The sequence below is a fragment of the Carassius carassius genome, chromosome 11 (genome assembly GCF_963082965.1).
Source record: "Carassius carassius chromosome 11, fCarCar2.1, whole genome shotgun sequence".
Classification (NCBI taxonomy): domain Eukaryota; kingdom Metazoa; phylum Chordata; class Actinopteri; order Cypriniformes; family Cyprinidae; genus Carassius; species Carassius carassius.
Genome location: NC_081765.1, coordinates 29,249,478 through 29,277,236, shown reverse-complemented (window position 1 = coordinate 29,277,236; position 27,759 = coordinate 29,249,478). Strand labels below are relative to the sequence as shown.

Here is a 27,759-nt window from a genome sequence, read left to right as displayed (position 1 = left end):
CCATTGCGAAACAATTGCCCCACTGTAAAAACAAAAAAAATAGACTGCATGAACAAACATTTAGGTTAGATAATTATACATATATTAAAAAAAACTCAAATTAAAAAAACACCCCCCACAAGAGTCACTTAAGAAGGGGAACTCCCCTCATTTTCAAAAATGAAAATGAAATTCAAGCCCTGAATGATTGTCTGTTAAAAAAAAAAAATCCTAATTGGAGCATCACTATAAATCATTTTACATGATGAAAAAAGATCGGTATCTGTGATTGTATCGGCAGATAAAATTTTAATTAGCTGAAAATGTACTTACCTCGGACCAACAAAGATGTAGATGAGTTTGTTTCTTCATTGGAACAGATTTGGAGAATGTAGCATTACATCACTTGCTCACCAGTGAATCCTCTGCAGTGAATGGGTGCCGTCAGAATGAAAATCTAAACAGCTGATTAAAAACATCACAGTAATCCACAAGTTATCCACACAGCCCATCAGTTGACATCTTGGGATGTGAAAAGCTTTGTGTTTGTGAGAAACATTTTGGGGGGAATTATTCCTTTAACCAAGCTGAATCATTCCTCCAGTCTTCAGTGCCACGTGATCCTTCAGAAATCATTCTAATATGTTGATTTATCATCAGTGCTGGAAACTGTTGTGCTGATACCTTTTTCAGGATTCTTTGATGAATAACATGACGTGGATGATTCTATTAATAAACCAGCATATTAGAATGATTTCTTAAAGCATCATGTGACACTTTATACTGCAGTAATGGCTGATGGAAATTCAGCTTTCATCACAGAAATATATTGTATTTTAAAAGATATTAAAATAGAAACCATTATCAACTCAGTGTTCATGGCAGAAAATAAAGCATGTGTATTAAAAACATATAAAACTCACCAATCTGTGTTTGTTTTTGTTGTTGAGCGGGTGAAATAAGAGGACCTTTAGGATGACGGCTGACTTTACCGTTTGCCTGATTTTTTTAGGAGGAAAACAAATTGGAAATATCTGGCTGTGTTTAATGAAAGTAAGCACTTTTTAAAAGAGGTATCATTTTTAAATGAACCTCTTCCTTCTGTCAGGACATAGCAATATTTTTTTCCCCTTTTAAAATACTTACATGTTTCTGCTTTTTTAATGAAATAGTCTAAAGACAGATCACACTCTTGTGTAATCATCTCAGAGTGGAAATGCTCATAATTTCACCACTAATGGCAAGTAAGAGTGCAGGGACATGCTTTGAGCCATCAAATTTAATTATATTATATAGAGGGGATACTGATTCCCAAAATGTGTTAAATATAAAATAAGGGTTACCTCCCCTATAAAAGCTGAAATTATGTATGAAGCATAACTGTTGCCTTGTTTGGCAAGGGTTATTACTAAGTGACTCTTGGCTTGTCTATGCCCATTTCATTCCCTCTGCGTGCAAAACTTAATTAGCATTGGAATATCTTTTTCCCTGTTAACACGTACTGAAGAAGCAGAAACCCAAAGAAAACCTCTTATCACGGAACAGTTGAAAGGTGCACTCTGTTCTTTTTTCCTAATTAAATTGTTTTACGCATTTTACGTAATACTGATAAAATATATGACGACTCCAGATGTATCAGAGGGCATAATAATAATAATTCAGTTTTAAAGAATGTCACGTTGAATGAAAGGGTTTATTTGTCAATCAATTTGGTTTAATATAGAATACAAATCTTTATTGAGTTAGTTTTGCATTAATTAATTCATGCATTGACAAAAACGTAGATTTAATGGAAAGATACAAATTAAATATGAGTGACCTTAAAAAAAACTATTCTCAGCATGTAATTGCAGCTTGGCCTCACATTTGAAACATTTCCAAGATTTTTCACACACATTTCAACATGTGTTTCTGATCAGCGTTCATATTCATGAACACAGACCCTACGGTGTGACAGGAAATGTCTAAAAGGGAAAAAGAGACCCAAAAGGACGGTTTCTCTTGTCAGCAGTTCTTTATGCTGTGAGTTATGAAGGTCAGTAAGTCTTTGATACTTTCTCAGTATTCAGGAGTGCGAGGAGGTCCTGTCGGGGGTCCGGGGACAGTTCTCATTGTCAGCGGTTCTGGATAAAGGTTAGAGTTGTTCTGCTCAGCAGTGTTTTCTCATTTTTGTTCTTGCTGAGCAAATCATATTTTTATTGCTACTCTTCTGAGCACCAGACCCAAGCAGAGTGTGCTGTGCCAACGAAAGACTTTTGGAGAGTTTTGTAGCGATAACTTTTATTACAAGATTGTTACATATGCCTATACTTTACACTTTACAGTCAATTATAAGTTATTGCTGTAAGTACATATTCTTATATTAAATATAATTGAATATAATAATATAAAATATATTTTATTCATTTTTTACAGTTTATATTAAAATTATATATACACATTTATATTAAGATTTTAATAACAATATTTTTGTGGAATATGACCAACACGTACATGAAAGCAAATGGCTGTTGTTACACAAGTTTGATTTTAACCACAATTCAATGCGAGTTTATTTTTGTTTCACTTTATTTTTTATGGCTCAAATATTTGAAGGTAGCTCTATCGCCCCCTTGAGTAACAATATATTAAATCCATAAGTATACATGACATGAGTCACACAAATGAATAAGTTAATAATTTGTCCCTTGAATGCACACTAAGAATCTGCACTTACGTTATGTTGTTTATTGCTTACAGACACATCAGACCCATAAAATTAGCTAGTGTTTGCTTTCACGTACTTGAACATTACAGTTTTAGGCCTTAAGTGATGCATGTTTCCACAGCTTTAGTTACACACTGAGATTGAATAAAAATGTAACTCCATGGAATTTAAACTCGATCCATCTATTTATTCTGCATATTTTTGTCTGCTTTAATATCTTTCTGTCTCCTTGCTGCACAGGTTTTCTTTTTCATCGGCATGGAAGCAACATCAAACATCAGTTTAGAAGGAACATTTCTGCTCAGCATCATAAAATGAACACATCAGTGCATCGCCTGCCATTCTTTCCCTTCTCATGCATAATGGATGTCAAACCAATCCGGTGATGGTGCGTAAGTTGATTTTAACTGTAGTTAGGCCTCACTGAAGTGCTCCTCTGGTAGTCATTACAGGTCTTTTTTGTGAAGTCAGTGATATGTTTTGGGGAGGCCGCCATTGGTTTGACGCAGGGCCAGATGCTGAATGAGAAGAGACGTGCTCCCCTCCACTTCTCCACCGGCAGCTCTAGAGAAACGGAAACAGGAGATTTACATTGCCGCTATGTTGTTTGATGGCTCCCACATGTCGCATAATCTCAACAGGTTAAAATATGAGGGCTGCAGGACAGACTGATTGTGAGGGCATTTATTAGCCCCGGTTATGGTGACTCTTACCATAAGATCCTCAGGCAAAGACAGGCTGGTCAATATATGTCGCAATAAATAATCCATTTCATGTTAATTCTCACATAAACCCCCTGCCTGTGATAACGCCGGCCCTTTACATACATCATTTTGTCACTGAGTACTTTTTCAAAAACATCTGTTGGAACTGACAGCATGACATAACATGGGTCAGCACTGTTCAGATAAAGAAGAGCAATGCTGTTTGTAAGCAATAAAATGCATCTAATAATATAATTTTGCATAGGATAGGATATTAAAGGATTTTAAAGTTTGCATGGATTAATCATTGGCAATAGGATCAATAACATGAATATAGAAAATATGAAATGAAAACAGAATGAAGAAGGGTAAATTTCATTTTATTAACTTTTATTTAGTTTTAGTACTTCAAGTTAAACTAAACAAAAATGAGAAATGTAGACTTGGCAGCTAGCTGAAATAAAATAAGTTTAAGGGTTTTTATATTTTTTATACTTTTATTTCAATTAACGTTTATATAGTTTCAAGTAAAGAATATGTTTTTTTATGGATTTAGTTTTAGAAGTTTTTTCAACTTCAAACTTTAAAAATGGTAAAGACTACATACATACATACATATATATATATATACATATATATATATATATATATATATATACATATATATATATATATATATATATATATATATATATATATATATATATATATACACACACATGTACATATACATGTTTTATTTGGAATAACATGCACTAATGAATCATGCATAATAAGACAGAACATTCATTTGAAAAATGTAAACAGTGTCAGATATGTTTCCTGTTATTTTAAAACTCTTTTGTGTTAGAGCAGAATTTGTGTGTGCTAAACATGCTCTTGTATTGCAGCCTGTGCCTAATTGTGGACAAGGGGTCTACAGTGGTCATTGCAACAGCTCTCTGGAGCAGGTTGCTTACAAAGAGTAACTCTGTATGACTATTACTGTAGATTACTGTAGTGCCAGGCCCAGTACTGACCCGCGATATTGAGACTCTCTCTCTTTCCCTGACAGCAGGAATGCTTCACAAAACAACAGCATGCTAGTTTGGTTTGCACTCTATCCAGTGTCTAATAGCCAAAGGAAGATGAGGGGAGTTTTCAGGTAAGGAAACCTGCTTGAAAACAGTCATTATTTGTCATTCCTAAATTTGATGTTGCAGGAATTACATAATTTCAACTTAAAGTTAAGTAAATATGGTTAGTTTTGATTTCAGAGCAGTGTGGATGAACTACATGATATTCTTACTTTTTTTTTTCCTTTTGTTTTGAGAAGCAAAATGACTTAACATATCATGTCTTGTTTTTTGATAAATGTATCAAAATTATGAGTTTATGCCTAAAACATGAAATACATCTGCCAATTTAAAAAAAAAGTAATTCAATAGGAAAACAAGATATTTTTTCTTGCCCATTGCCAGATTTTTTCTTGTTTTAAGAATAAATCTATTTTGATAAATACCACAAAGATGAGACTTAAAGGAATGGTTTACCCAAAAATGAAAATATAGTGAAATTTACTTACCTGTACTTACCTGGAGCACTCTTAAATTAAATATCCCATGAAATGGTTTGACAAGCACAGTTTTATTTCCCATGTTAATGGAATTTTCAAAAAATTTAATTAGCTGAAAATTGACTTACCTCAGAACCAACCAAGATGTAGATGATTTTATTTCTTAATTGCAACAGATTTGGAGAAATGTAGCATTACATCACCTCTCTAGCACTGTAAATAAACATCACTTTACACCTTACATCTCTGCGAGCATTACCATATTTTATATATTTTTTTGGATTATTTTATTATTTTTATTTTGGGGGGCAAACCCAGTTTCGACTTACAGCGGGCCTGCAAAGACCCGTTGTCTCACACTCACCAATGGATCCTCTGCAGTGAATGGGTGCCGTCAGAATGAGAGTCCAAATAGCAGATAAAATAAAAAAAAACAATAATCCACTTAACTCCAGTCCATGGATCAATATGTCATGAAGCGAAAAGCTACATGTTTGTAAGAAGTTCATCAAGGCGTTTTAAATGTAAACTGTAAACACAGCTTGACCTGTGCATATGTCTCTCCTGTTTCAGATGAGACTTTTTCACTGGAGAAAGCAATATTATGGATAGAGGACTCATATTTCAGCTGGAAGCAACAGATTTAAGTTAAAAATGTCTTAATGATGGATTAGTTTATTACAAATACAGCTTTTTGCTTCACAATATATTAATTAATAGAGTGGAGTTTTTTGGGGTTTTGATTATTGTGATGTATTTATCAGCTGTTTGGACTCTCATTCTGACGGCACCCATTCACTCCAGAGTATCCATTGCAATTTTAAGCTAATTTTAAGTTTTGTTTGAACTATTTATTTAATATCTTAAGTCATTTTGCTTCTCAAGTAAATGTATCTTGCTTTTCAGTATGTCTCTTCTGTGTAAATAAAAATAAATACGTCACACCGAGTAAAATTAAACAGCTTTACTTGAACAGAAAGTACAGTGAAGAAATATTCTTGTTTGTCTTGGAAGACAAAATGTCTATTTGCGAAATTGATGTCATTAACATACAAACATGGATGTGTCATCAGCTAGATGTAAACTGAGTTACAGACTGATAATGGGCTCACGGTGGATTCTGAAGCATTATGTACAGTTTGTACAATAATAGCCAGTTCAATTGCATGACACTTACAAATGCGACTTCTTCCTAGGAATGACATTTAAGATCAAGCATATCTACAAGAGAAAAGAACTACAGGAATTATGTAAAAAGCTTTTTGTCTTTTGTAAATTAACACCATTCAGAAAGCCCAACAGCTTGTTTTCTTCATCCACAATAATGTTACACACTCCTCGTCTTGGATCATCTCGACATCCCTGTGCTCTGCCAAAGGATTCTCTCTCTCTCTCTCTCTCTCTCCCCACACTGTTCATTGTTCTTCAGAAGAACGATTAAACCTCCCGAGGGGAAAATTCAGTCTGTGATGAGACCGCTTTTGTTGACTCTGTACACAGAGAGCTCAATGGAGCGCTGCGTCATGTCAAAGCACACTGGCAGCTCCGTGACTCTCCACCTCAACGCCGCTAGAAAAATACTCCTCCCTCCCGTTCATTCCTTCTCACTTTGATGGACAAACGCTGCCCGACACTCACCACCCTTTCCCGACAAGTATACACAGCAATGTCAAACCAACATTTTGTTTGTGCAAAGGCAACATTTTGTTCACGAGAATATAACGACGACAAAACAAAGCAACGACTAAAAAACAAGTCTCAGCCAAAAATGAAAAAGTAAAAACAAAAAAGTACAATAGTGCAATTTTTTCAGTTTTCTGAACCTCTTCTCTCCCTTGGGCTTGTCCTCATGGTTTTTCGAAGGACAGTTAGTGGCGGCTCCGTCTCGGGTTGCTCTTGTCTGAGTTTACTCCTCTCTCCAAAGGCAAAAGCCGGTTCCATTGCTGACACACACACACAAAACATTAGTCACTTCCCATTGCCTTCTGCATCAGGGGCTTCTTTCCATATTCTCATTCAAAGGCTCTACAGTCTTCGATTTTATGTCAGCAGGTCAAAGCCACAAAACACAGAAATTAATGATACTTTATTCTATGGCAAGTTTGCAGAAGAAAAACATTTTCTTGCTAGATATTATTTCTGTCTATCTATCTATCCATATGTATATATGTATATATCTAACTCACATTCTTAACATAATTCTTTACACCCATGGTTACTCTGCTATATGACACCTGTGTGAAATTCAGGAGATATTAATTCATACTTCCATTAAAAATCACCTTAAGACCCATTGATTAAATGTCACGGAGCAAAACTGACTCATAAAAGCATCATCAAGTATCGTTTGTTTGCTGCTCCTGCTTGATTTGATATTTTACATCTAATGCAATGACATTTAGATATTTTAATACCTTCACTTTCCGTGCCAATTTTTCTTTCCACTTCTGTGCAATGGATCCTTCAATGAGCAGCAGTCTGTGAGAGAAATTATTTATGAGAACAGGAATATAATCCATGAATATCCTCATCGCATAAATCAGGCGCTACCTGGAGCTTTCCTCGTTTTCATAACCCATGATTATATATTCCTCATTGGCTGTCAGCGGTGGACACAGACACCCAGAATTATAATAAAGAGTTACGGTGTCTCGAGGGATGTGGACCAGAGAGGACTTCAAGACGTCTTTGACTTCCACGATGGCACTCAGGTCGTGATTTCTAGTCTTGATCTCTTTCACTCTTGCCCTGATGACTGCAAAGAGGAACAATGAAAGCGTGTTGCGTTTTAAGAATCACAAAAAGTAGCCTTAGATTTAAACTGCTGTTAAGAAAAGAGAATACGTAAGAAATACAAAGCAAGAGACCATCAAGAACTTTACACAAGGTAAACTGTAAAGATAACCTTCAGTCCTTACCATAATTGTAATTGTTCTTTGAATATGTCTTTTTAGCAAGTCTCACAGACTTGCATTTGCACCGATCTAAAAAAAAAAAAAAAAGTAAAAGATTTTATGTTCAGAAATTTTAGGTACAACTATAGTAAATCAGTAATGTTATTTTTAAAGTAATATTTTTTGTTTATCTAATCAGCAAATATAGACATTAAAGCACTTTGCTATACCATGCATGTATAACATATCTGCACATTAATATTTAAGAATTATGCACATAAACAAAACAAAAAATCCTAATAAATATACATATAAAACTATAAAAAGTATTGATACTCAAATAGCATACCATTCGCTCTTTTGCAGTTGGCATTGTGTGAATCCATTGGGAAGTCTGGATTTCCTTCTGCACAAGAACCAGAACCAGAAAGTTTAATTTTCAAACTGCATTTCATCTATGTATTCCAGAAATACCCTCTTTGAATTTCGCCATGTTAAACAATAATTCAGAGTTATCAAAACATGATCTCACCAGGGTTACATTTCGAAGGGTCTTGATAGTAAGGATTATCTTTAGGGAAGAGGAATTTAAAGATTATTTTAACAAAATTGTTTTAACACAATTCCATTGATGATCATGACTGCAGATATTTAAAAAAAATAAATAAATAATGAAGTACAAACTATTTACATGATATAAGACATAACAAAAGTGTATGAATATAAATTAGCACCTTTGGAAACTGAGATGACTGTCAAAAGTGCCCCAATAAGACATAATTCATTATAATATAATAAAATATAATATGATGTCATAATCACTACAGTGTAAAAATATAATCAAAATGTCCCACTTTTTGATACAGAGATTAACAAAAGTCTAATTATCTAAATTAATGCCTTATAATAATAATGATGACAATGATAATATTGAAAATGATCGCACGCTTTACATATAAACATATTACACACTATATGCATACAATAAAATCTGTATCTATATATTACATAAGTAAATTTGTAAATTTTCATAACTTGGGTCACTTTTTGATACTTATATGACTATCATAACTGACCTGAATTCTCCGTATGTATTATTAAAAAATAAATAAATGACAAAAGTGATAAATGCATGAATAACCTGGCCCCTCCGCCTTGACTATCGCCTCAGGTGAGATGCAGACTCCTCGGTCGTAGACGGGCAGCTCCTCGCAGGCCAGACTCTCCGGCCAGGTATGATTGTACTTCTTCATGACCGGCTCGCAGCCGCGCTTGGCCCTCTCGCACACGGACTTGCAGGGCTTGATGGGGTCGTGCTGGAAGTCGATGGTGCATATGGGCGCGTACATGGCGCACAGGAAGAACAGCAGGTCCGGGCTGCACTGGGTGCCCAGGAGCCCCTCGAACTGCTCGATGGCGAGCACGGCGTTGGCCTGCGTGCTGTGATGGAGGTGGTTGGGCATCTTGGTCATGTTCCACGGCATGGACCTGCACATGGGGATGCGGATGGGCTCGCAGGACGCGCCCGCGGTGCCTCGGGGGATCTCCAGGAGACAGGCGACGGCCAGGACGCAGATGAACATCTCGTAGGGAAACATATTATTGGTGAAAAAAAACCCACAGTTGAGAGATGAAGCTATTTATAATTAACCAAAAGCATGCGAAGATCTTCTGGAGAGCTGGAGCCTCTTGCGCGTAAAAGCTCCCCAAAACAACGTTCCTCAAACTAACTTCACCATACTGAAGTATTGTATCAGATGAACCGAGAACGAAAGCTCATGTTTTTTTTTTTATATATATATTCTCGCTGAAATGATAATGGGGAAATAATTTCTCTCCTGGGAAACGGTCGTTGGGTTCCTCTCTTCAGGAGCGCGCTGGTGAACTGCTCTCTCCTCCAGCTCCTGCTGACAGAAAGCGACTGGAAGCAGCTGGAGGAGGAGGAATAAGAGCAGCCCACCTCCTCCTCCATCACTTCAGTCTCCTGTTGCGCCCTCAAACACGACACTGTTGACTTATTGCTGCCGTAAACGACTTTAACCAACACAAAAAGTGCTGCTTGAATAAGTCAAATAGTACATAGAGTTGTAGACATAAGGAGGTGCTAATTTAAAGGCAGACCTCGAATCAACATCTCTCTGTGTTGATTAGGACGCTACAAAAAGGTACAAAAAATAATATATTGAAAGGAAATTAATGAACTGCATGTTTTTGTATTCAGACAGAGTTGATGTTTTTGCCCATTGTGTAGGCTAAGCCATACTGCTTGAATTAAAATATGGAGAAATTAGGGTAGCCTACGTTTTTCACTAAAACGTTACAACTCTAATCGTGAAATCAAGACCAGGGTAATTCGCCTGGGAATGTGTTTTTATATTTTATTTATTTACGAGTAAAATAAGGTTTATGGTTAACATTCATTCCACGTTTTACAACAAAGCACACGGTCATACCTCAGACATGATTTCTGGAAGAAAAACAAAAAACAATCGCGGGTTGCTAGCAAGTTACTGAACTACAACTACCATAAGGATATGAAGTTGTGTTCTTGAAGAAGCAGACATCCGTTTGTAGTCTTTATGTAGAACATTTTTGCATCTTATGCTTAGCGGCATATTTGAGAAATGACTGTAGGTAATTTATATTGTACAATAAAATGTTAAAGTCTCCTCAAGAAATGTTAACTACATCACTTAATTTACTCTTAAATCGAAAAAACTGCCTTTTGGCTCAGTTTATGTGTGAAGATTTAGATGAGCAGCCTCCCATCAAAGAAATAACAATGCTCCAGTCAGCTTGGACTACAAACAGAATTATAAAAATGCTGTATATAGAAGCCATTTTTCATATTGATGCATAATGAAATGTCAAAATCACACATACAACCTGTTACAGGGTTCCCACTTTTTGACAAATAAATTTCCCATTACCTTTAAAGTTGCCAGTGACCTCTGGATAAGGACTTTTAATCAATAATAATAATACAATTGAGAAGGATCTATTAATAAACCATTTAGACAAATATGTGAATTGGTTTGACTGAATTCTTAAAAAAATAAAATAAATAAATACTGTTAATTCCGGGTTTTTCATGATTATCAGAAATACTTTACATCACTTAAACGGCATTAAAGTGGACCAGTCAAACTGCATTTGACCTGATGTTTATTCATGTTATGGAAGATACATTGTCATTTCCAAAAAATCCAAAACATATAAAACCGGTTAAGGGAGAGGAGGGGGAAAACAACTAATAAACATTCAATAAATATGTAAGAATGTTTATTATAGCTTACAGACCGGTACAATGGAGTGTCAATGCCACAAGGCATCATGAAAGTTAGTAAAAAAATTATACTATGCTTTGTACAGACAACACTAGGTTGCTTTTAGAATATGTAGTTATGCACAATTCTGCCGTTTCAATCCAGATGAGATACTGTTATATCCATTAATTTGGCAAGTATGTCAAAGAAACACAAAATGTAATGAAATAAATGCAAATTCACAGGGAAGGAGGGAGGGAGAGGGAGAGGGAGAGAGAGAGAAAGCACGCAGTAACCCACACTAGAACAACATCAAAAAAGAATCACGGTTTCATAGAGGCATCTGTTATCGTAACAAGCATTTAGCATGATTTAGAGTTTTTAATAATTCACCCTCCCCCCATGTCCCAACATACACAATTAAGTATTTAATGTGTTTGTTTCCATGTTTAACCATTGCAAATTAAAACACAAACCAAAAAAAAACAAAAAAAACAAGAGGTCAAAATGATACTTAGTGTAACTAGTCCATGGAATCAAACTTTATTACTGTAAGTGGTCAATAAACAAATATTCTTTTCTTTATTCAGTGTCATAAAAGTTTTGATCCCATTAAAAGTCTTGAACTGGTAAGACTATAACATTGGAGAATCCTACAGAGAAATATGGAATGAGGGCTGAAGTATCCGCTGCTTGAGTGCTCTACACACGGCAACTCTTATGCTGAAGAAGACACAGACTGCTTGTAGACGGCGTGGTAGGCGTTCCGGAGCAGGACGTACGGGAAGCAGGACTCCAAGAGGTCCATGGTGAGGAATGGTGACTCTTGAACGATCTAGCCAAAAACAAATCACGTTCAGAACAGATGTAAGGGTGATTTGATTGGGATGTTCTGCTGCAACTGACACACGTGGGCTCATCCTGATAAAAACCCCTTCTCACTTCCCATTACACTCTAATTCAACGCATCCTGCAGATTGCGCTTCAAAGAGTGAAAAATCCCATGGACAAATCCCCCTCAAGCCTTACAGATCAAAAGAGCTGCGTGACTCTCAGACACAAACAACAGAAACAGTCCTAAGCACATTTTCCCAGTCATCAGAACAAAACGATGGAAGTATGGAGAAATCGTGTGCAACCAAAGCAGTTGGTTTGGTTCTTTTAAGTGTTTTCCCCATTGATTTTCTCCACAGGGATTTCAAAACATTCTTCAGTTCTAAACATTGATCTCAGAGCGGGATTGTTTGGTTCAATCAAATTCTCACAGCATTTGGTTTAAAGCAACAAAGTATACGGAAAAAGACAGGACTAATTAATATCTATTCTGAGGAAATTAACTACTCATGACATGAAACACTGAGACGTTATTGACTTCAGTCATTGCTAAGCATAAAAATTATTTCTAAATTATATATATATATATATATATATATATATATATATATATATATATATATTATGCTCACCAAGGCTGCATTTATTTAAAAATAAAGTCAAAATAATTATTTATATATTGTGAAATATTATTTTCTATGTAATACATTTTAAAATGTCATTTATTCCTGTGATCAAAGCTGAATTTTCAGCATCATTACTCCAGTCTTCAGTGTCACATGATCCTTCAGAAATCATTCTAATATGCTGATCAGGTGAAATTTTGTTGTCAATGTTGAAAACAATTTTTGCTGCTTAATATTCTTATTGTGGAAATCGTGATGCATATTTTCCAGGATTCATTGATGAAACAAGCATTTTATTTAAAATGAAAATCTTTTTTCCCCCAAATGTATTTTGTCTGAACATGTATAGGAAAAAGAATCACATCATTCACAGGCTGTGATTTCTGTTTCCATGGTAACAATAACTCTGATAAGTGGAGTTCTCTTTAAAAGACTTTTACTTCTTTAAAAATCACTTGTGATCTCAATTTTTCTACAAAACAAAAAATAATTAAATAATAATAATTAAATAATAAATAATTAAATAGCCAAATATTTTTTATTTTCAGGAGTATATCACATACTTAAAAAACACATAATATAAACATTAATAATCTTTTTTTTGTCTTGTAATGGATGGGGTGGATTCACTCACCATGTCCAGGAGCAGGTAAACAGACTCCCTGTTGCGTGTAGTGGTTTTATCCGTCTCCTGTCCAATCTTCAGCAGGCTGGAGGAGGCGAGCTGTGGGACAGAATTACAGGGGTTTATTAAGCCGCAAAGAACAAGAGAGAGAGATTCACTAATTGAGTGTTTATTGTTGAGATGTTAATGTAAATGGCATGTTGTGTAGTAAAAGTATTGGAAATGAAAAAGCTTTAAGCCTGGAATTAGGACAACTACTACTATTACTGTTACTTACCGCGAGGAACTCTTTGAGGCGATCCTCTATGCTGCCCTTGTGGATAGTGAACAGAGCAGCGGCAATCTGGTTTATCGCTTTAGCCAGACAGTGAATGTTGTTGCAGTGACCTTAAAAGATTTAGAGAAAGATAAAACACACACACACGATAAATGCCATGCACATTAAAACGTGTCGTTCCAGCGGACCACAATTCAAACAGCACAGATGTAACATGATTTCATTTGCAGCGGTTCAGCGCGAGGCTGAAATGTAAAAATTGGTACCTTCTATTGCGGGACTGTACTGTGACATCACATTGCTGGCCAGGGTCGGCATGGAAACAGCCACGAAGACCATCAACAGGCAGGCGATCTTGTACTCCTCCTCTGGGCTAATATTTTCTGTTACAAACAGAGAATCGAGTATTGTGAGATGGCAGAGAAACTACATTTCTCTCTCTGGACAGTGTCCGAAAATCTGTGCAAAGAGCCAAGAAAAACGGCACTAATGCCCAAAAATTAACTCTTATTTATGTTATTAGCGCAACAGCATTTGGTGTGATTCAATTAAGTCTAGTTTGAGTTGACTCGCTATTTTGATAGTAAACAGAAGACGTTTGGATTTAACCATCAGGGGAATACAACAAAAACATCGGCTCTGGCCAAGAGGCCCTGGAGGGTCTGAGCTGCTCTGAGAAAATGAAATCTGTTCACCGGAGCTCTGGAGAGCTGCTATGTGGAATAAGATATGTTTAGGTGCACAAGGCTCTTCTCAGGAAGCTGATTCCTCGAACGGGCTCTAATGCCAGATGAGGATCTGATAAGCAATGCTGGACAAATGCATCTGCAAACAGCTGTGCGAGGGAAGTTACTATGAAACGTGAAGCTTCGCAAACCACAAAGATGCACATTATTTCAAGTAGTGGTAACGCTTTACAGTAAGGTTACAAAAGATTAAGAATAGTGCGATATAGTGCAAGTTTCCATTTACAAGTCTGTAATATATTTTTCAAATTAAAAAAAAAAACTTCATAACTTTGATAAAATGCAGTACAAATGTTGTGAAATATTACTGCAATTAAAAAAATTATATTTTCTATCAGGTTTCTATTTTAATATATTTTCAAATGTTTTCTTGTAATGGCTTTGCTGAATTTTCAGCATGTTGAAAACTTGTGTGTGGAAATTTTCAGGATTCTTTGATGAATAAAATGTTCAAAAGAACAGCGTTTGATAGAAACAGATATTTTTTTATAACAGTTTTTTTTATTGAGCAATTTAATGCATCTTTGCTGAATAAAAGTATCAATTCTTTCTTTTTCAAAATAAAAACTCTTGAGAGCACACATTGTAGTAGTCTAAACGAATACATTGATAACATTATGTTTTAAAAAATAACAATAGTTTATGTATTAGGAATAAAACGCCATACTTATAAATAAATAACATAAAATAAAACATACTTTATATAACTGATTATAATATTAAAAATATTGTGATAAACAGCAGCATTTAACTAAATATTTCCATTAAATGATGACGTAAAATCCCTTGCATAGACTTGAATGAATCAGTGACTCTTTTTTTTCTCTGGAACAACAAGACTGAATAAACTGATTCATTAAAATTAAGTTTGATTAATGCCTCAGTCTGTAAAACTGCATTGTAATAGAGAGACCCCCCCCCCCCCCCAAAAAAAAATGCTTGCCGCATTAATACATCAAGTAGCATTATTTTGTCACATTGCACTGTTACAAAAAGTTGTAGTTACTGGCAAAACAATGCTATTGCGAAGATAACCAAGTTCTTACTGCACTACTAAAAAAGATAGTAGTGTCGCTTTTAGTTAGCTACTCTTCAACACCGAAAACGACACTCATGAGACACTAAAGTGCAGATCTGCTATGCACAGATATTTGTATTATTTTTAACTCTGGAGGTTGTGGTTAAAATAGGCCTGGCCATGTGAGGTTTGAAACTTCCTTGTGAAATCATTCACCACAGAAATAATAAGACATTGTAAACTGATACTGTGATTAAAGTGAACATGGGTGTGGATGTAATGCATGTTTCTGAGTGTGTATTATAGTGTGAGGTTACACCATAATCACAGTGCAAGTGAGCATCCTAACGCTGCAGTATTTGACCCGATATAAACCATGTGATACCTCTTAACCTTTCAACACAAACCAAACCTTTTTTACAGCCAGCTAGCTTGCGTCCAAGCTCTTAATACGAGATTTCTGGTAAATCATTTAGCATGAAATGGTCTTTAGATTTAAGCACCAAAGTGCACTCTGGAAAACAAATTCCTGTTCAGATTTTCTTACAAATACGTGCACACCGACGTCAAACTCCGTTAACTACCTCTTTTGTAGCAAATGCTGATAAAAGGTGAATTCCAAAAAGTGGACACTCTGCGTTCTAACATATCTAGAGCAACACCACCTGATGCATATCGACATAATCTGCACTTTCTTAAGAGGCCAAAACCAAAGCACTTCCAGTTACAGCATTTTATTTTCCTCTGACAAGGAAAAAACTGAGCCAGTTTATATTTTGATGCCAAAAATGTACATCTGGGTTTGAAATGGCCTGATGTGCAATACCATTTTAATGGTCTGAAATAACCTACCAGACTTCTGGGAAGACAGAGCCACTACCAGAGCAGGGTCGATCTCACAGGGCAGGCCTGCAGCAGAAGACAGCTCGTACACGTTCATGGCGACCTGAGAAAAGGGAGAACTTCAGGTCCGGCGGCCCGTCGTTACTGCTGACGGCAAGTCTGAATGTCACCTACCTTCATATCAGTTTCACGAGGAATGTGGTCTTTGAAGTCTTCCACGGAGCTCACAAGGAAGGGAATGTGGCAGGACAGCACCTGGAGAAAAGGACAAATCTGTGATTAGAGCTCATTTGGCCTACAACATTACTCAACCTCACTTCATTCCAATATTACTTGCTTCAAACACAGAAATCAGAAGGATGTCTGAGTCGTCTGTTTCCTTAAAATAAAACGGTCAGTGATTTACAGGACCCAGCTTTGAAAAGCACAAAAAAACCCCACATAAATACATCTATAATGATTCACTGGTTCTCATTCCCAGTCCTGGGGACCCCCTGCTCTGCACATTTTGCATGTCTACCTTATTTAACAAACCTGATTCAGATCATCAGCTCGTTAGGGAGAGACTACATGAACTGAACTGAGTGTGTCAGATAAGAGAGACTTGTTTTTGAGAACCACTTGTGTGTGCTACATTCAAAGTCTTCTAAAGGCATATATTTACCGTATTTTTCAGACTATAAGTCGCACCTAAGTATAAGTCGCATCAGTCCAAAACTACGTCATGACGAGGAAAAAAACATATATAAGTCGCACTGGACTATAAGTCGCATTCCTTTTGAACCAAGAGAAAACATTACCGTCTACAGCATAGAGCGCCCTCTCGCGGCTGTAGACGGTAATGTTTTCTCTCGGTTCATTTCAAATTAATTTTGATAAATAAGTCGCACCTGACTATAAGTCGCAGGACCAGCCAAACGATGAAAAAAAGTGCGACTTATAGTCCGGAAAATATGGTATATGTATAATGATTGTGTGAGTAAATATATATATTTTCAGTTTTAATTTTAGTAATAGTTTTAATAATTTTGTGCTTTAGCCATTTTTATTAGTTTTTCTATTTATTGATACTATTTGTATTTTATTTATAAGATTTTACTTACATTCAACAAAACATATTTTTTTATATTGTTAGTTTTAGTTGATAACAACACGTTAATATTACGGTAATATATATGAGAATGCAAAGCAGATTTGAGAGCTGCAGAAGCTCTGTTCATTTCACAAGACATTGCATGACTTTGCATTGCACTGCATGACAGAAGATGCGTAACAGTAATATAGACAACTTATTTGGTGCTTTTTGGAGATTGGCAGTACAAATGATCACCCATGTTTACTGTATGAGAAAGAGTGGCTTGGAAATTCTACATAACATCTTATGCATTTCAAGGAAGAAAAAAAGCAAATATTAGAGGATTGTATTGAGCAAGATGTCAGCTATAAGGCGTACAGCATCCATCTGTTAAGCTGAAATGATGTCCATGTGAGTGTGGACTGAGTAACGAGAGAAACGAGACGAGACGAGACAAGACGTCTGGATAAAAACTCACATCTCTGAGAGCTTCCTGAGCGAGAGAGCGGAACGACAAAATCACGCCGATGATGGTCATCCGTTTCAGCACGCTGTCAACTGCTACAGAAATAGAAGACAAGTCATATTAATAACTTCCAAAAATAGGCCATTTTCCTCCTTTAGTACCACTAAAAATAGGTCTGCAGGTGGTGTGTATATGGGCCACATTCCTCAGACGGGATTTCTAAATTCCTGCTCTTATTTGAGCTCAGTAATATGACTGTATGAGGACAAGCTATAATAAATAGCACAAATAGCTCTGTGTTGAGGGCAGAGTCTGCAGTGAGTGGGGGCGGGTGGGAGTTAGTAGAGCTCATACCATGACTTTCCAAACAGCTACTGTCTAATACAGGGCTTCTCAACCTGGGGTACATGGAGATGAATGGAAATTTACAATATTTAAAATTTTCTCACAATATTAATATACAAATCCGATTCCAAAAAAGTTGGGACACTGTACAAATTGAGTAAAAAAGTAATGGAATAATTTACAAATCTCATAAACTTATATTTTATTCATAATAGGATATAGATAACATATCAAATGTTGAAAGTGAGACATTTTGAAATGTCATGCCAAATATTGGCTCATTTTGGATTTCATGAGAGCTACACAACACATGATCGAGAAGCGCAGGCATTTCTCTGAGCTAAGGCTCATTTAAAATGGACTGTGGCAAAGTGGAAAACTGTTCTGTGGTCAGACGAATCAAAATTTGAAGTTCTTTTTGGAAAACTGGGACGCCATGTCATCCGGACTAAAGAGGACAAGGACAAGGACAACCGTGTGGCATGGGCAGCTTACACATCTGGAAAGGCACCATCAATACTGAAAGGTATATCCAAGTTCTAGAACAACATATGCTCCCATCCAGCTTCGTCTTTTTCAGGGAAGACCTTGCGTTTTCCAACATGACAATGCCAGACCACATACTGCATCAATTACAACATCATGGCTGTGTAGAAGGATCCGGGTACTGAAATGGCCAGCCTGCAGTCCAGATCTTTCACCCATAGAAAACATTTGGCACATAATAAAGAGGAAGATGCGACAAAGAAGACCTAATACAGTTGAGCAACTTGAAGCCTGTATTAGACAAGAATGGGACAACATTCCTATTCCTAAACTTGAGCAACTTGTCTCCTCAGTCCCCAGACGTTTGCAGACTCTTCTAAAAAAGAAGAGGGGAGGCCACACAGTGGTAAACATGGCCTTGTCCCAACTTTTTTGAGATGTGATGATGCGATGTAATTTAAAATCAACTTATTTTTTCCTTAAAATGATACATTTTCTCAGTTTAAACATTTGATACATCATCTGTGTTGTATTCTGAATAAAATATTGAAATTTGAAACTTCCACATCATTGCATTCTGTTTTTATTCACAATTTGTACAGTGTCCCAGCTTTTTTGGAATCGGGTTTGAAGCTTTGTGTATGATTCCTTGACCACTTTGACATGAAGACATAAAACATGACCAAACACAGTTTGCTTTGTTTTTACATGTTGTTCATGGGCAGATTAATCTGAACAAGATCAGTCTTTTGATCATTTTTATGTGTCCTTGCTGAATAAAAGTCTTAATTTTTTTTTCTTCACAAATCTTACTGACTCCAACTTTTGATTTTTGTATTTTATATAATTATAAGTCCCACAACAGATACGCACATGTGAGTCGCTTAAAGAGTGCTGCCATATGGTCCGGCTTGTCAAAGCTGGTCCTCATCTGGGTCAGAACTTCCACATTGTCCACCACAAGTTTCTGCAAGGGAAACAAAAGACCGTATGATAAACTAGCAGAAGAATTATCTGAATAGGTCTGAAGCAGTCTGTACATCTTTCCAGACAAGGACATCATAAGCTACATGCACCTTTAAAATTAATTAAAATCTAACAAATCTAACAGCATTTATGACAATTTGATTATCAGAATCAACAAATGCGAAACAAATGCTATTGATTGAACTTAATTTTGAACACAGAAAATTACTTTTAACACCTAAGCAGAACAATCTTGAACAGTAGCCGATTAAAGGCATGAAACTGCCTGAGACGGGAACAGTGAAGAAACGCAAAAGAACAAGTTTGCATGTGAACAAATGATTTGCGTAATTTGAGCTCTAAGAGAAAAAACATGTTCCACGTTAAAGTCCTTTGGTGAACATGGTGCAGAATAGCAATGCAGAATAAACCATTTCACTCCACAGCTGATTGTGGGTCAGATAGGAAACTTGGTTCTTTTTCCCCCAAATTACTTTCAGCTGAAGGAGAGAGGGTTGCATGGTACAACATCACTCACATGAGCCAAGCCTGTGTTCACACATTTTGGTTGGTGGTTGTGAAATGCATATTGGAAAGAGAAAACATACATACAGATGAACTGCACAAGAAAAAGCAGTCCATTCCTTAATCGTTATGTCAGGGAGTGCAAACAATACACCATTCATACCCTTTAACTTCAATGTAATCAAACTAACATTTGGTTCAGGTTTGATTACAGTTGTGGTTAATTCATCATTGCTGACAGTTCTCAGCTGTCATTGTCTAAATGTTATGCAATAACTCGGCGTCTAGACAAAAAAAAAAAAAAAATAGTGACTGTTGGAATCACTGTTTAATAGGGAGACTAAAAAGAAGCTCTAATTGCCCTCAGGCCGTCTCCAACAGAGAATTGTGCTTCAGAAAGGCTATCAGAGGAAGGCAAAGTAGTCAGATCTGCAGACCTTTCTCCTCGGAGACCCTTATCACTCACCTTGAGTTCAGCCACCTGGGAGGAGATGTGCCACATGAGGCTCTCGCTGAGGAACTTCATCCCGTACGGACCAAGCAGCTCAGACAGGGAGCGCATTTCTGAGAGACCAAGACAAGAGCGTTTAGACGTGCTATGACAGTTTGATTGTGGATATAATCAATGTCTAGCTGTAGAAAACATTGTGTACTGTTTCTAAACAAGAAAATCCTTTATTAAAAGTGTTCTTGTAGAGTGCTTATCCCCTCACCAGATATGTCCGAATACTCCTCTGCATTAAAGGTGAGCTCATTCTCTGTGGGTAAGTTGACGAAGGCCTTCATGGCAGGAAAGTAAGCGATGTGACCGTTGCTGACCTGCCGCAGTAGAGTCTCCAGATACCTGCACACAGGTTAACATCAAGCCAAAGTTCATTATAAGACATCTCAGGCACCTCTTTATTTAACCATTATTTTTTTAAAGACAATTACACAATATCATATCCATGTTTTAATTTGAACTGTTTGAACACAATATGTAGCACTTTGTTTGTCAAAAATTAAATGAATTAAATTTGATTTTACTTTATACTATTAATAATAAAACAAATTAAATTGCCACCATTTTTTATGGTTTTATGTAAATCATAAAACACAAAAATCTGAAAAATTTAATCAGACAACAACATTTCTGAAAAAATCTAATGTAATTCGTAGGGCCCTATTTATTGTTAGTGTTACATTTTTAAGGATTATTGTTAGATTTTATTATTAAAATGTACTTAAACCATTTCAAAATTAACCTAGAAAAAAAAAGAACTATGGGGATTTTGGGAAATATTAAAATGCAATTTGTGGAAAAATAAAACAGATTTTATAGGGCACTAGTTAATCTACTTCAAAACCATTAAATACTTAAATATTTCCTTTTAAAGTTATAATTATATAACTGTTCAAGTGAATTAAAATAGACTATTTTACCAAACATTTTTGTATACTTTGTATTTTTATGCAGTTTAGAGCATCAAACTGTATTTGAGTTTAGTTAAGGCATTGCGTTAGGAGTGCTTTTTGTTGCTTCCTATGTACAGTGCTCTAAATGGGTCATCTAAGAGGTTCTTTTTCAGTTAAGATGTTTTAGAAGGCAACAGTCTATGAGTGCAGAACACTTGGTTCTGGAATAGAAGCATTCATGCTCACGCTGTGGCCCTTCTGTAATTTTGGGTATGTAGAGTCTCACCAGTTGGTGTAGAGGCTGGTGATGGTTGGTTCTCCATGACTGTCGAGGTGTTGGGTCTGCTGCAGCAGCACGTTGTTGAACACTCTAGTGATGTCAATCTGCACGTAATTCTCGATGGACTGCAGCACTGTCATGTAAGCCCGCACGCTGGTGAGCAGCTCTGATGGTTTGGCGATTTCCTGTGTGGCCTGGTTGTACATGGTCATCCCGACTATGGACCTGAGAGACAGAAACAGTCAGCAAGCACTGAATAACAAACATGAACCACCCCTACTGACTTATGACATATGTCTCTGTTTTTTTTGCACATGATTCATTGGTGCATGCAATGCTAAATGAACAAACTGCTTGTTCTCATACTTTTTTCAAAATGCAGCTTTCTACACCTTTTCAACAATTTCTGCTGATGTAATCAAAACAAAGCATCAAGAAAAAAAAAATCAATCCAACTGAAACAATTCAAGAAAAAAATTACAATAGATAAAATCGATTTCCTTCCAAATGTTCAATTTCACTCAAAAATAGCTCCCATTTAAAAGTCATTAAATTCAACATGAAATGCTGCTTAGGTTAAGTTTAAACTATTTTAATGGATTTAAGTAAAGTATTTTTACATTTAAACCCATCAAGTAAGAAAGCTAAATTATATAAAAGATAAACAACCAGGGCTATTTCAGCATCACTAAGAAACTATATATTACTAGATATTATAGTTTTTAATTAATATTTAGAATCAGTTTATATTTTCTGTTATATTTTATTGTTTAGTTATGAGTTGTTTTAGTTATTTTAGTACATGAAGTCAAAGTAAATTAAGTTGAGAAATGCTTCTTTGGCAACTAGCTGAATTAAAACAGATTTTAGATTATATTTTAATTTAACGTTTATTTCAATATTTTTTTCTTTATAGTTTTTGTTTCGATTTGTTAATGATAACCCTGTAAACAATAAACCTATATTAGTAGAATATTTCAGGGCAAAACAGGATATTGTATGAGCAAAAAATGTAGAGAAAAAAACATGAAAATTCTGTGATATCCAAAAAGAAAAAAAATCTAAAGAAATTGGAGCAAGTTATGACATTTTGATAAACGCTTATGGAGACTTGGAATATATGTTTAGAAATTAAACAGGGTCAAATTGGATTTGGTTATGTGGTGTTGTTTAGATAGCAATGGTCACCACTAAAAAAAGGGTCATAACAACAAAATATTTTTTATGCTTTGACCTGAATCATAGCTATTTACCCTGTCAGATGGAAATGGGCAATAACAGCAGATGGTTGGGTGGTGAGGTCTGCTAACAGGGCCTCTCACTGCTGAGAAGCATGAACACATGCGGGGTCCACAGCCCGGGACAGAGGGGCCAGCTAATGTATCCGCGTCAGAGTTTTGAATCCAACAGTGGAAAATACCTGTTATTCCTCTGCCTGGTGTTTATTTAGTTGGACAAGTGCTATTCTGGAACTGTGTCAAAATTCATGCTAACAAACTCTCCCTGCCAGTCCAATAAATTACACAAATCGAACAATAAACCCAAGAGGCTCTTTAAGCCGTTGAGTTCTCAGCTTAATTAATAAGGGAGAGCTGGACAACAATTTTCCTTGACACAGAATGCAACAGTAACTCTCTCCTATGAGGCAAATCAAAATGACTGATGTTAGTGCAGAACAAGTGTGGATAGACCTCATCATGAAGGGAGGACTGTGGGTAATGTAATAGATAAAACAAGCAATGATATATTTATGCAGGTAGAGGCCAAATTCAGTTCAGGCTATTGGGATATTTATACCCACAGGATTCAGGAAAAAAGTCTGATCCGCATTATAGCTTTTCTCATTACAACTATTTTTAATACTGTTAATATTGCATTGCACAACCAAAGTAAAGAAAAAGTTCATATTAAATCTATGTATGTACGTACATGTAATTTGTTTTATATTTTACATACCTCTCTAGATATATAATATAAAAAATATTTATTATAAATGCATAACTTTTTTAATTATATAATATATATACTTAATATAATACTTTTTAATTTTGTAATATTATATATTTTACATTTTATAGAAAATTTTAAATAGAAATATAGAATTAAATAGAATTAAATTAAAAGTGGTACTATTATTACAAGAATATATTTTTATATAAATACACACATTCTAGATATAATACATTTGTAATTTTGTAATATATAATAATTTTATAGAAATGAACAACAATAATATATGTTTATACTATAAAATAGGGATTAAGGATTATGACAAAAATCATTATTGTGGATTATTGCCTTGAAATTGTAATTGCGATTATTAATTACATTTATCACATTATACATTGAATGATGTTTATACCATTGTTTGATGCAACTGCATGCTGGATTTTTATATGAAAATAAACAAGCTGAAAACACTCCATCTGAAAAACTTTTAGTACTTTTCTGTAGTATTAAGCCTCAAATGTCAACTATACATCGGATCGGTTTCTTTTTTAAATTATAAAAAAGTAAAAATATGAAAGGAATTATAAAGTTATATTAAAACTAAAATTAAAATAATGGTAAAAACCCTTAAGATAACATGTAGAAAGAAAAAAATGCATCTTTAGCATGTCAATTAACATAAGGGGACTTTGAACGATTAATTGCCGCTTTGAACGATTACATACTGTAATTGTAGCTGTAATTACAAATTCGATTAATTGTGCAGCCCTACTATAAAAATAAACATACACGTACACACACACTTAGGCAACCAGTAGAAATAAACTAGATAATCCAAAAATTGCATTACCACATGGTTATACAATATATAATAATTTTTTTTTCCAGAAATTCATATCACCCAGACTTTGTTCAGATTATTGTGTCTCTGGATGGTAAGCTTGACTTACTTAGTGAAGCGGATCTCCAGGTGGGAGGTCAGGTACTCGCGTGGGGTGAAGGTGTGCTCCCAGACCATCATGTTTGGGACGTAGTTGATTGAGAAGCAGAGCTCTGACAAAGCAGTGTGTAGTTTGTCCAGACTAAAAAAAAAAAAGGCCTTAAAAACTAATTTCCTTCAGATTACACAGTCATTCAGGGAGAGCTTAACCTGCACAATAGTACTGCTCACCATGGGGCCAGACCGCTCTTGTGCTGTTACTACTGCTCATGTGTGTCCATGACAGGCTTTAGGATAAATCCATTTTATATTATAAGGAGGATCTGTTTGAATGTCTGCTAAATGGGAGGATAATACAGTAAAGGCCTCCAGCAGGGTTTTGTTTAACACAGTGATTCTCAACTGGTAAGATCTAATATTGACACCGACATGCCCTCATTGATGAAAACCATGAATTACAGAAACCAGTACAAGGTAAAAGAAAATTTGACCCAGACTGTAACAAGCTCTCAACAGGATGAAGAAGAAGAGTGAGTTTCATCCTTACTTGGTGACCAGGAGTCTGTTCTTCCTCATGCTCTCAACACCAGGTTTCTCTCTCTCCGGTTCACCCTTCTTCCCCGTCTGCTTTTTCGACTTCTTGTTCACGGCCTGGCTGATGGTTTTGGCACAGTGTTTTGGCAGTAGCTGTGCAGAAGAGCAACAGGAAAAAGACATTTTTCAAATCAACATGACATCTAAATTTAGCCTACTTACTTAATACAAGTTACTGGTAATATTCTGCACAATTCATCGTTGCAAGTTATTATAAATAAAAAAATATATGAGCTTTTAGAGTTGGGCATCGAACACGTTCATTTTTCTTAGAATAACGGAACCGACTGATTTATGTTGAAGCAGAATCTGCAGCATGAACACAATGTAATAAGTGATTGGGTGTCGGGAAATAATAAAGCTCATAAATAGATATATTTCTGTTGCATTATCCTTGCTGACTACACACAAAAAAATTCAGCATTGTCAGGGTATTCAGTCTCAAGAACAAATGACTCTTAAGAGTTGATTCTTCCTAATGAATCACTCAAAAACACTCAACAGAGTCTGAAACTCATGAGTTTGAATCAATGAACTGGTCATAGTGGTTCTTAAATGTCTGAATAACTTGCCTTAAAATTAATCTGTGATATGTACACCCTTGCGTTTTAATACATATAACAGTTTTGCATATGGTAATTCAAATGAATTTAACAAAGTTTTTTTTTCAACACCTCTCCTCCCATCACCTGTAACATCCACTTTTCACCATCCAATCAAATTGTGATAGAATTTATCATAAAATATAAAATAAAAGACCCTAAGTATTTGCCAACCTAATACCTTGATTCACTTCAAAAGATTTCAGATTACAGAAGAAAAATGGCTTTGATGTTCCCCTTTAAACTAATTCCTGTAAATGTGACTTCCAGAGTCCAGAAAAGAGCAAAGTGGGAAGTGATTTATGAGCTGCTGTACTGTTTGCTCACAACATGACGATTAAACTCATCAGAGGGGGATGAGAGTAAGTTTATTCATTAAAGCTGTCTGTATGTCATCGAATCAGTGCTGTCAACTGTGTCCAGGAAATCAATCACTGTTTAATTTCATTGAGATCATATTGCAATGGAATGGAACATTCCTGGTGAATTTGCAGAACTCTTTGTAAACCCAGTTAAGTTTGTTAAAATCCCAGATATGACATGGAAAATTCCAGAACTCCCAAAAGTCCCTCTGTGTTTTGGCAGCGCTGAAAGCGTGTGTGTGTGTGAGAGCCACTGACCTGGTCGCTCAGGGTGCACTGCTCTGTGCATATGTCTGTGATGAGGTTGCGGGCTTGCTTGGCCATCTCGTCTAGGAACATGTTGCAAAGGGACAGGCTGCGGTCTCCAATGTGGTGCCTCTGCAGGGAGGGACAGACAAGGAGACATTAGTTGAGATTACCCTTAGTACAACCCCAATGTTAAGCTAGACTTTGGATTTTCAGTATAAGTTACGATCCACTTTGCAGTGCTAAATATAGGTGTGAAGGTGTCAGTGTATCAAGTGTACCATTTTTGCACCACTATTTGTACCAAATAGAATTACAGTTGACAGGCACAAAAAATATATCCTTTATCTTTAGTATCAGTTGCAAAAAACAATGTGTCTCAGCTGGCCACCTGTTAATACCATCTCTAAACAAGCCTTATTCTGGCCAAGAAACACCCAATTAAACAGGATAGGGCCACCCGATGGATGTATGAAACAACCAACAACAGTGGTGTTTAGGGGCAGATCAATCTGAAATTAACTTAGACTTAAAATAATACAAACTTCACATATTCATTTGAATAAATGAAATGACTTGAAAAATTTGGACCAGGGTGGAGAAACGTCTTATTTGTCAGCATGCCATTAACTGTTGACTATGTGAAAATTATCCTTGAGTGATCCATGGGCATGCTGCCAGAGGCTGAAATAACTCCAACATAAGCTGCTCAGGTGAATTTGGCTCACAGTGAGGAGCTGTTTGTGACCCGTCCATGTGTAAGTGAGGCTCTTTGTTATGGCCCACCTGGTCTCGTCGCCCCAACTCCCTCCCTAGAGCAAACAGTGCATACACTCCAAAATACCAATGCAAAAAAACCTTTGCCCCTGTGTGGAGCTGAACCCTTCACTCCTGCACCATTTTGACAAAACCCAAACATCATGGAGGAGGCCGGTCCTTCGTCACAACAAACAAAAGTTTCATTTAAAGCTTCAACTCAGATTTGACAAGCGCTTCAACACTCTCATCATTGGTTTATAAACCTAAATATTCTGCCTCGCTCTTCGTGGGCATCTAAGGGGAAGAGTCTGAGACGGTGCAGGTTGGAAATAACACATCTATCCGACGTGATGCTGAGGCTAACCTCTGCTGAAGCGCAGTGATCTTTTGTTGTTTCTATAAAACCACTGTAAAAAGTTTTCTGTGCGAGGATGGAAATATTCTTGGAAACTTTTAGTGCTTTTCCAACATAAATAAAGCTTGCAGCTGTCCAAAGCTGTGTGGAGTGGACATAGGAGGAAGACCATTTCAGAGACATGCTGAGAGAGGGAGTTTCGTGTTTAAATAAGGGAAACCCAAGCCTTCTATGGCTCAATAAATCTCTTTTATTCCTCTAAGTGCTCTCAGACAGCTCAATGTTCAGGCCCTGCAATGACATGAGAACTCTCATTGTGCTGCCTGCTTTGGTGCCGTT

At 36.1% G+C, this 27,759-nt stretch overlaps 2 protein-coding genes across 6 annotated transcripts in view; both read right to left on the bottom strand.

Moving 5' to 3' along the window:
- Positions 1-5,894: 5,894 nt before the first annotated feature.
- On the bottom strand, positions 5,895-9,866 carry LOC132153161 (secreted frizzled-related protein 3-like). Its single transcript, XM_059562472.1, has 7 exons — positions 8,981-9,866; positions 8,372-8,410; positions 8,189-8,245; positions 7,864-7,929; positions 7,496-7,700; positions 7,360-7,423; positions 5,895-6,888 (listed from the first exon to the last, which is right to left on the bottom strand). Exons 1-7 carry the CDS (start codon positions 9,435-9,437, stop codon positions 6,814-6,816), a joined length of 963 nt encoding a protein of 320 aa, XP_059418455.1. The 5' UTR covers positions 9,438-9,866; the 3' UTR covers positions 5,895-6,813.
- A 1,121-nt stretch (positions 9,867-10,987) lies between these two features.
- LOC132153160 (nck-associated protein 1) overlaps positions 10,988-27,759 on the bottom strand; it is a 51,023-nt gene continuing 34,251 nt past the window's right edge. For 4 of the 5 annotated variants that reach the window (XM_059562466.1, XM_059562468.1, XM_059562469.1 and 1 more), the window contains 14 exons: positions 26,319-26,438; positions 25,050-25,189; positions 24,513-24,644; positions 21,619-21,837; positions 20,651-20,781; positions 20,404-20,501; positions 19,320-19,413; positions 17,628-17,710; positions 16,249-16,329; positions 16,084-16,177; positions 13,734-13,850; positions 13,468-13,577; positions 13,200-13,289; positions 10,988-11,940 (listed from right to left, as the gene is read on the bottom strand). In XM_059562466.1, the coding sequence (XP_059418449.1) occupies positions 11,824-11,940; positions 13,200-13,289; positions 13,468-13,577; positions 13,734-13,850; positions 16,084-16,177; positions 16,249-16,329; positions 17,628-17,710; positions 19,320-19,413; positions 20,404-20,501; positions 20,651-20,781; positions 21,619-21,837; positions 24,513-24,644; positions 25,050-25,189; positions 26,319-26,438 (1,626 nt within the window). In that variant the 3' untranslated portion in view covers positions 10,988-11,823. The remainder of the gene's footprint in view (positions 11,941-13,199; positions 13,290-13,467; positions 13,578-13,733; positions 13,851-16,083; positions 16,178-16,248; positions 16,330-17,627; positions 17,711-19,319; positions 19,414-20,403; positions 20,502-20,650; positions 20,782-21,618; positions 21,838-24,512; positions 24,645-25,049; positions 25,190-26,318; positions 26,439-27,759) is intronic. The other variant, XM_059562467.1, reaches the window with a different exon arrangement.